Below are 10,498 nucleotides of genomic sequence, written 5' to 3'. Positions count from 1 at the left end.
TTTCTTTGTGTTTGTTGTTGTTGTAGAGCACATTAAGTCAAAGAAGAGAGAGAGAGAGAGAGAGAGAGAGAGAGAGAGAGAGAAGAGAAAGAGAGCACTAGCTCACTGGGCTGGGCACAGTTCTGTATGTGTTGTATCTCAACAATATGTGTATTAGCCTGAAAGAGCATCCCGGCTTGTCATCATGAAAATACTAGAAACCCCAAAGACTCTCCAGATTATTTTGTGGAGTACAGGACATACTCAGGAACTAGTGATATGATCAATTTGATTTTCTTCAAAGCATCTTTCTTTGGAAAGATGTCTCAGTGCATCTTCTCTTCATGGCCACTAGCTTTCATACCAGGATGTGATTATCTCTCATTGTGCTTGCAGCATTATTTTACTGAAAAACCTTCTTGGACATCTCATTTTTCTCTTAGATTCTCATTGTATTTCATTCACCCATGTCTTTGTTGCAAGTAGGTAGAAGGCATTCATGATCTGGTAATTTCAGTTGAGAGGTATCTTCAGGAGCCCTTGCTGTGTGGGTAGAAGAAGAGCTAGCCAGAGGAGGAAGCAGAGGACCTTGGGCTGCCTTGACCCTGTAGCATCTGATGGGATAATTAAACATATGAAGGCAGTTTGCCCATGCTGGCTACAGTATCTTTGAGCCTCCAGAGGGCTCAAGTTCCCGCATTCTCATAAGCAGAGCATCTGTGGCCTATTCTGACCTAAGACCCATCCAAGGCTGAAAGCGGAAGTCACTTCTGAGGACCCCCACCCCACCCCAGCAGGGCAGGCCCTGGGTGAGGCAGAAGGCAGGAACAGGCATTCCTACTGTGATGTCCTCTTCCAAACCACCTTCTTAAGGCATGAGATGACTTAGAAATAGAAAGGAGAGAATGAGCAAGGGAGTGAAGGACAGAAGGAGAGAGACAGAGAGGGAAGGGAAGAGGCCTCTTTTCAGAAAATGGGAAATTTTTTTCCTATTGTAATTTTTAATGCCTTTTAAGCACAGAAGACTGCCTTCACTTTCCAGAACATATTACAGTAGTGCCCAACTCCAGTTCTTCTTACCTAGAAAATAGAAAAGTGAGCTGGGCGTGGTTATGTGCATCTATAATCCTAGTATTCTAGAGTCTGAGGCAGGAGGATTGCGAATTCAAAACTATCCTGGGCTACGTAGCAAAATCCTGGCAAAGGAAGGGAGAGGGAGTGATGGGGGAAAAGAAAGAGGAAGAGGGGGGAAGAAGGAGGATGGGGGCTGGAGAGATGGCTCAGTAGTTGGGAACTCTTGCTATTCTTCCAGAAGATATGGTTTAGTTCCCAGAATGGCAGCCAACAACCGTCTGTAACTCCAGTTCCAGGGGATCTGCATGCATGTAGGCAAAACACTCATACACATAAAAAATAAAATATTTTTTAAGAAAGAAGGAGGAGCACAAAGAGGAAGAGCAAGAGAAGGAAGAAGTCTAGTGTCAGGGTCACTGGCAGACCTCAAATTCAGGGCATTTTCAAAGAAAAAGCAGCCCTTGTACTAATCCTTGGCATTCGGACAGCATCATGTGGTAAGCTGTTGTATTTCTACTTTCTGACTTAGCACTGTTTCAAAGCCTGCCATCCAAGAAGGTGACAGTTGTGTTTAAAAACTTCAAAGGGGACTGACATCAAAGGAGCCTGTTGTCCAGAGACTGGCAGAATCTGGGGGCTCCCACATGCCAGTTCCACGCCCTCTGTGATCATTTCATCTTCACATCTCTCCTAGGGCAGCATGGTTTTATCACCATCGTGCAGGTGAAGGTACAGAGAGGTTGAAGGGGAACTAGCCTAGAATCTCAGTGTCACAGTGAGGATTAGTCTGGGCTGCAAAACCCCTGACTTCTCTGTAAGAGAAGTCTTCAGATCCACCGTTGCTCAAAAACACTTGACCATGCTGCCCAGTTTCCTATGGTTCTGTAGATCTCTTATCACCTATTCTCTGTCCTTACTCTATCTTTTCTTTTAAAGATGCTGAGCACAAGAGTGACAGCCAAGGTTCTAATAAAGTAGCTGAGGAGCCAGGGGATGCTACTTCTCCAGAAATTGTGGAGATGGGCCAGGTAAGGGGGGCCATTTTCCCAGGCCTGAGGGATGGGGATGGGCCTGGGGCTACTTGTGACACTGGGTATATCTTTGTGCTGGGATCTTACTGAGAAGTTCTGTCATCTGCTTCAGGAAAGACCCTTCTTGCATTAAGATAGAGAAACTGCGTGAATATGTATGCACAATCAAAGCCTCATAAGCATGCCCCAGAATGCAGGTCAAAATGGGATTTCAGCCTGTATTAATTACCTTTCTTATTACCATGACAAAAATGCCTGATAAAAGCAACCTTAAGGAAGAGTTTGTTACAGTTCACAGTTTAAGGAGGCTGCAGTTCATTATGGAGAAGAAGTATGGAAGTATGGCAGTGGGAGCATGAAGCCGCTGATGGCATTGCATCTGCAGTCGGGAAGCAGAGAGAGATGAATGCTGGTGTTCAGATGGCCTCCCCTACCATCCCCACTTCTAAAATTCAATCTGGGACCCCAGTTCATGGGATGGCACCACCCATATCCAGGGTAGATCTTCCCTCCTCAGTTAAAGTTCTCTAGAAACGCCTTCAAAGATACGCCCAGAGGTGTGTCTTGTAGGTGATTCCAAACCAGTCAGGTTGACAATGAAGATTAACTATCACAAGCTCACTCCTTATCACCGCGACGCCTAAATATACCACTTTTAGCCATAACGCTTTACCAGTGATCCTCAAAGATTCATGGGCATCTCATAATGGAAAATACATTTAGTGTATCACTAAAGTTCCCATAGTCTTTACCACTCCCAGCACTGTTCAAAAGTCTAGTCTGTTTGCAGACTGAAGGTAAGCTCTTTCTTTTTATTTATTTAGTTCTTTTTTTTTTTTTTTTTGAGTCAGGGTCTTTCTGTATTTCCTGCTGTCCTAGAACTTGCTATGTAGACCAAGCTGGCCTTGAACTTACAGAGATCTGCCTGCCTCTGCCTCCTAAGTGCTGGGATTAAAGGTGTGCACCACCATACCTGGAAAAATAATCTCTTTCTTTTCTTGTAAATCCCTACAAAACTGCAAAAATTGCATACTCTAATATCTACCAGTGCAGAGTAAATATTCCCCTTCTTAAAGAGAGGAATAGCGGTATGGCAAATGAAAGTCAAGCAAGATGAAAACCCAGCGCAGCAGACCCCAAACATTGCAACTAAATTTCACATCTGGGGCTCTTGGTGGCGTCGTCTGGGCTTCAACTGCCTTGGGTAGCCCCATGCCTCCAGCTCTGCCACCTGTGGCACCTATGATCTTTTTCCTGGTCTAACTCCAATCTGTGCTTCCAGTTTTCTGTGCTGAATGTCTTGTATGTAGCCCTGGTATCTCCAATATCCTGGTGTCTCTATTACAACTCAGGCTTCACTTTCTCAGCTTCACACAGTGGGCTTTCAGGGATTCCTTGGCAGGGACTCTGACCCTGCAGCACTTTTCTTGGCCTCTGTGGCTTTCTGGAACATTGGTGCAAGATTCCATGATCCCATAACTCTTGTATTGTATATTCCTGTAAAACTAGCGCCATGTGAACGGCACTGCCAAATTCTGCAAGCTCAAGATGACAGCCCTTTTCCACCTTCCTTCCTGTCCATTCCCTGACTTTAGGAGGCTAAGGTAGATAAAGATGCTCAGTTAAAACTGATTAGTAAATCCAAACTTCCTGAAGAGACTTAAAAGCATGTCCCTTTCTGCCCTGATTGGACTTGTTGCATTGTACAAATACCTGTCAGTTCCCTGGAGAGCTTCCAGCCTCACTACACTTGTATGGTCTCAGAGGAAGCTTTCCTTTGCCTTCCTGTGGCCAATGTGACTTTAATGACAGGGTGTTGCTGCTACAGTAAAGGATAAATCCACACCAGGGAGTCTGGAACCAGCCATATGACAAGATAAATAGGGCTTAATGGATAGGCCCAGGAAACTAGCCATCATTACATTTGGATTACCAGTATTATAAAAAAAATGCCCATATATAGGGTGGATTCCAGTTCCTCATATACTCCTGATGAAGTTCAGTGCATGTTCCTTTGTCCTCAGGGCCTAGGCCACTCAGGTCTCCTCCTTAGAAGACCTCAGCAAGAGGTGGGGAGGAGTGGGTGAGATGAATGGGCTCACTTCTAGGTTGATCTTAGCAGACTGGCACCGTGTCAGCACTCAGCATGGGCAGAATCCACGCTGGGCTTTCCTGAATAGCTCTCTCAACTTCTGCTTGACTGACTCCTCCACAGGATCGGGAGCAGGTAAGAGCCACTGTCTCCTGAGCTCAGCCTATCTTTTCTGTTTTTATCTTTTTTGCCTCAGACCCAAAAAAAAAAAAAAAACCCCTCTCTCCCCAACACACACACACACACACATGCACACACGCACACATGCACACACACACACATGCACACACGCACACATGCACACACACACACATGCACACACGCACACATGCACACACACACACATGCACACACGCACACATGCACACACACACACATACACACACACACACACCAAATCTTGGGGGAGAAGAAGGAAGAAGGACCTGAGATGTAGCAGTAGGTCACTTGGATTATCTTCTCTGATTTTCATGTTGTCTCTATGGAAGAATGCTCGCTGACAGCCCAAACCACAAAAGACTCAACAGGTAGTGGTTGGGCATCATATCAAGTACAGTTTTATTCTTGTAGATCAAGCGATCACAATGGTCAGGCACTCTATTAAGTGCTGAGGATGCCCCCAAGCCAGAAAACAGCCCCATCCTTTAAGAGATTATACACAAAGGAAGGAGAAAAGGCTCTCAGTGAAGTGTGTGGAGAGATGGAAGATATCCAGAAGAGGGAGCTGAGAAGGGACTGGAACCTTTCAAAGAAGAGTGGTTGGTGTGGATAATTGAGGGAAATTAAACTGATTAGTGAGTTTCTTTTTGTTTTTTTTTTTTTAAAGAGGCTTCTATTTCTTTTTTTAAAAAATAGTTTATTGAGAATTTCATACATGCATATGAGATATTTTGATCAAATTCATGCCCACCCCTTCCCTCCAACTCCTTCCATATCTCCCTGTCACTTTTTTTTTCTGATAACTTCATGTACTCTTTCTTCTTTTTTTTTAAATGGGGTTTTTTGCTACTCTAACATTCCCCCCTCTGAAGAGGTAACCCTAAAATCTTTTAAGGATTAGATAAAAGCTCCCAAATACTTTAGACGTTTTTTGCCTTTGGAACAGAGTATGTTGCTAAGAGATCCAAGGACATTTTGACTTTTAGCCAAGAAACTGGCTACTTTTCTTTGGGGTCTTTTTACCCTAACTGCCTAGCCAATTCCTACCTCCTATTCTTATCACACCATCCTCTGAAGAGGTTACCCAACTTGCAGATAGGGAATCGGGATGCATACCACTCTGGCTTCTTCCATGCTGAACAGAGATGCAGGGTGAGGCAATTGGGGTACCCCTTCAGTTGGTCTATCTAAACGACTCCCAAATTACATATCACCACATGGAGGCAGGATCCAGGAGCTCTCAGACAGTCCCCTGAGCTCTCAACCCCTATGTCAGAGGGAAGCCAGAACTGGCACAGAGACTTCTATTTCTGTCTAAAACAGCACACCTTGTGGTGCTGCAACAGACACTGCATTTTTTTCTCCTGCTTCAGATAACCAAAACATGACAGTACACACACACACATACACACACACACACACACACACACACACACACACGTGAAGTAGAAAATATTCTGAAGATGCTGCTTTCACGATAACAAAGGACAGAGATGTACTAGAGATGGGAAACAAGATGAGTGAATCCTGTGATTGTCCCAACCTATATTTGAGAAAGTTTTTAGTCCACCTCACAGGATAGGAGAAACAGATTTCCTACATCGTAAAGATGTATCTATAAGTCCATGTAGACAAAGTTACTGAAGTTTGAAAGGCAGAGTAGCAGAGGCGGGAGCAACATAGACAGAAAGCTACATCATTAGCAAAGAATCACTTTTATGTGTTCAGCTGAATGCTATCCAAGCAGATACGTAAGGAAACTACTAAGGTCAGACTGAGGAAAGAGCCTCCCAAAGGGACTAGGGTTAACAGTGCTTAGTGCTCAGACAGGGCTGGGAATAGTTTCTGTATTCAACAAACTAGAAAACAGTATATGTCAGAAGGCATGGGGAAAGTACATATACGTCTCTCTTGGCTCAGTAGTGGGGAACAATTAGTTCTAGAGATAGTACCATTCCATTCCATCTAATGAATCTTAAAAGCAAGAAGCAAAGGAATCAAACTCTTTCCAGGTATTCAGCTGAGTCTCAAAGCCCAAGAATATTTGTAAGACTACGAAGTTATCTGATGGCTCATTGGTTAAGAATATTGACTGCTCTTGCAGAAGACCTAGGTTCAGTTCCTAGCACCCACATGGCAGCTAACAATCTTCTGTAACTGCAGTTTCAGGGGAATTGATGCCCTCATCTGGCCTCCATGGGTATTTCATGATACAGGTTTACTAACATACATGCTGGAAAAACACTCACACACATAAAATAAAAAATAAAGCAAAATAACGTTTTTGAAAATCAATACAGAATTATCCTGCTAACTAGGTAAATTTTTCGCTAGGTAAATGGTCAGAATTCAATCAAATTTGCGATGTACTCACAAAAGGGAATATCTGATGCATAAGGTAGAGATATATTCATCGTGATCTGAAATGGTAGACAAGAATATTAAAAGAATTATTTAACTGTATTTTATTTGTTCCAAAGAGTAAAGACAGATATAGATGATATTAAAATGACCCAAATTAGGCTTCCAGAGATAAAATAAATTACAGAAGTTGAAAAACACATCAGAAAGATTGATAACATTATGTACTGTGGATGGAAAGAGTATTAAACTAGAAGTATAGAGAAATGAGAAGTTTTAAAACTTTGATGAGATAATGACAGAATTCCAGTTACTGAGTAGGTCTGCCAGGTGCCCTTCCCTTCAAACAGAGAAGATCAGAACAGAGGGAAACCACAGGTATTTAACTAGAATATTTGAGGTACATCATCAGAGTGTATAGTGGGTAGGTGTTGGAAACATCATGGAAATATAGGATGGCCTTGTAAAGAAAGAGGTTATGCCAGGCATGGTGGCACATGCCTTTAATCCCAGCACTTGGGAGGTAGAGGCAGGCGGATCTCTGTGAGTTCAAGGCCAGCCTGGTCTACATAGTGAGTTCCAGAGCAGCTGGAGCTACAGGGAGACCCTGTCTCAAAAAGACAAGAAAAAAGAAAAGAAAGAAAGAGATTACACATAATCTACCATCGCATCTCATGGACCAACCTTGAACAAGAAGGATTTCACATGTAAGAAAGAAAGGATCCATGAAAGTAAGAAAGAAAGGTTCATATTTTGCACAAAGTAAGAAATTACAGTTGTCCAAGGATATAAGAGCTTTGGGGTTTTCTCTAAGATCTGTGACCTATGCAGCTATGTGTATTGGGCTAGGTTGCACCAGCCTAAGTGGCACATCCAGGAGGTGCATCCAGGATGCAACCTCTATACCTAAGACTCACAGAGCATAGAACAAGGGATGAAGAGAACACTAATGTACCTTTCAGTTCTCATCAATGAAGCTCCCTCATGCAATACAGGGTCAGGAACACAAAAGGCCACAAATGGCCAAAACACAGAGAATAAGAGTCAGCAGAATGTGGGTCCTCGGACAGGACTCCTATATTGAGGTCTACCCACCAAGAGCTCAGGGACCGTTGCAGAAGAGGGGGCAGAAAGATTGTAAGAGCCAGGGAGGAAGTGCCTGACCATACGGAAATAGTCCTACAGGCACCTGGGACCCTTCTTATACAAACCTATGGCAATGGTGTCAACATGCACAAGATCCATACAAACTTAAGCAAACAAAAACCCAGAACAGAACTGTGGAAACGAACAGCAAGCCCCAACTATAATCGAAGAATTATTGGCAGCTGAATACTGCTGGATGAGGAAGAGCTGATCTTCTTGAAGGGAGAGACTCTAGATAGGCTGACTAAACCCTGTGGACGAACTTGCATTGAGGGACCCCTCGGGACACTAACTTTACATAATAGGGCTTAATACAAATGACAGAATGTATGAACTACCTGTGTGTGTGGGGGTGGGGGGATATGGGAGAGTGCCAAAGGGTAAGGGGTATAAAGATGATTTTATGCATTAAATACACAAAAATTCACTTAACAATTCAACAAATAATTAAAATGTCCTTAGGACCAAGGGTGCATGTTCACCCAGAATAGAAAAATGTCACATTGAAAGAGTCCAGTTTGGAGAACAGAGGGACAGTTACTACACTGCTGCATTGTCCCAGAGAAAGAGCCCCAGCATACATTGTACCCTTTCCTACCCAGGTTCCTGCTAGGGTGTACCATCTTGAAACTCTGCTCACCTAGAGTTCTTTGAAGCAGCCAGGCAACTACTTCCGTTAACTCAGATAACCCAACTCTGTGAATTAGCCTGGTGAAACTTTCTGATCTCCCGTGACTTCATGAAAACTAGACAGACCTCCCTGAGGGGTACAGCCCAATAAGACACCCCAGGAAGCAGATGGGTGCTTATTGACCCTCCTGTGGCTTTGAGAATTGACTGGACAGTTTGCTTAAAAGATTAAAATGACAATGGGCATGGTGGCATGCACCATTAATCCCAGTCCTCAGGAGATAGAGGCAAGTGGATCTCTGTGAGATTGTGGTCAGTGTGGTCCACATAGTGACTTTCAGGTGGGCCAGAACCAGGGAGACCCTGTCAAAAACAAAGCAAAACAAAAAACCAACAAAAAACAAAACCCAAAACAAAATATTAAAATGGCTTGCCCCACTGAGGCCCCAGAAAACATCTAGGTGACCCAACCCATCCTGCTGTTGTCTCAAGAAGCAGCCAAGCAGCCTGAGCTTGAGTGGAAAAAGATACATGTATTCAGACTAGTGAAAAGAAAGCTCGATTGGCTTTACTAGTTTCAGACAATAATTAGTTCAGAACAGAGAATAATACCAGAAATACCAGAGCCAAGAGGACAGCATTCTTGAATATTTATGTGCCTAATAACATAACTTCAAAATGTACCATGTATCCTAAGAAGCCATCCTACTTTCAGCCTCCTAGAAGCTAGCCAACTTTTCCTGAGATAGTTGGTGTCTCCAGAACCCCAAAAGTCAATGGGACAGCACCCAAACACTAATGAATGCTTTGTCTGGATCCATGGATACAGCCTGATCTCCACAAGGCTCTTGGAAACTGATGGATAACCTACCTCTGTGTGACAGCCACATCTTACCTTCATGGCGCACCACAGGAGCCCTACCCTGAAATGGTCTGTAGCTGACAGTCAATCCCATACCCTCAGCACGGCATGCTACACCCAGAGCTATGGAAAACCATTCCATTCCACCTAAGAGAGGCACACCCCAGCTAGCTGAGCAATGCTCAAAGGTATGAGAAAAAACAAAAGAACTTTCATATACACACAAAAGGTGGAGGCAGTCATCACTAATAGACCCACATTACAAAAAATGGTAAAGGAATTACTTTAGACAGAAAGGAGACCAGAAGGATATCTGGATCTGTACAAAGCAATGGAGGACAGTGAAAATGTTGACATAGTAGTAGCTAAATGCCAAAGATTTTTTTAATCTATTTCTTTTAAAAACCATTCACTTTGTTAAAAATAAAATAGTATGGGGCTTATAAAATATAAATTGTATGACAATAACAGCACAAAGATTGATAGAAGAGCAATGTAAATATATTGTACATGATAGTGGTATAATATCACCTTAAGATAGTCTTTGAAAAATCTTAAATGTATACATACTGTAAACCTTAAAATTGTGTATCGCAGATTCAGACATGGATTCCATGAAGGAACGACACCAAAACCCAAGAGGGCAGCTGTTGCAGCATCCAGTTCATCTTGAGGATTTTGGCAATCAGTCATAAAATAAATTTTTTGGTTTCAAAAACTATAAAAAACAAAACAAAAAAACCTGTATTGTCAGATTCGTAGAGTTAGACCTAATAAACCTACGGAAGAGATAAAATGAAATCAATACAAATCATTTCAAAATAAAGCAAAAAGAAAAGAGGGAAAAAAAGACCAGATGGGACAACTATAAAACAAATGACAGGCTTCATTTTAACCATATCATCAATTACATTAAATGTAAATGGTCTAAATGAGCCCAAAACGAGTACATAAGACAGATAAAGACTGGCTAAAAAAGTCTCAGTTACATGTTGATAACACAAATGTCTTTAGTTATAAATACATAGTAAGTAAAAATTAAAGAATAGAAAAAGATATACCACGTTCACACTCATCAAAAGAATGCTGAAGTAGCTTTATTGATTTCAGACAAAGGTTACTTCAGAGCAGAGAATAATACTAGAATTAACAAAGCCAAGAAGA

The 10,498-nt window shown here is 42.4% G+C and overlaps 1 protein-coding gene across 1 annotated transcript in view; it reads left to right on the top strand.

Annotated features, from left to right (window-relative positions):
- Cfap61 (cilia and flagella associated protein 61) overlaps positions 1-10,498 on the top strand; it is a 319,254-nt gene that overhangs the window by 82,515 nt on the left and 226,241 nt on the right. The window contains exon 9 of the mRNA XM_008841463.2: positions 1,990-2,081. Within this exon, the coding sequence (XP_008839685.1) occupies positions 1,990-2,081 (92 nt within the window). The remainder of the gene's footprint in view (positions 1-1,989; positions 2,082-10,498) is intronic.

This window comes from Nannospalax galili, unplaced genomic scaffold (assembly GCF_000622305.1).
Source record: "Nannospalax galili isolate Female #2095 unplaced genomic scaffold, S.galili_v1.0 scaffold510, whole genome shotgun sequence".
In the NCBI taxonomy this organism is placed as follows: Eukaryota; Metazoa; Chordata; class Mammalia; order Rodentia; family Spalacidae; genus Nannospalax; species Nannospalax galili.
Note: the sequence above shows the minus strand (reverse complement) of the source record. Positions and strands in the feature narration are given on the sequence as shown.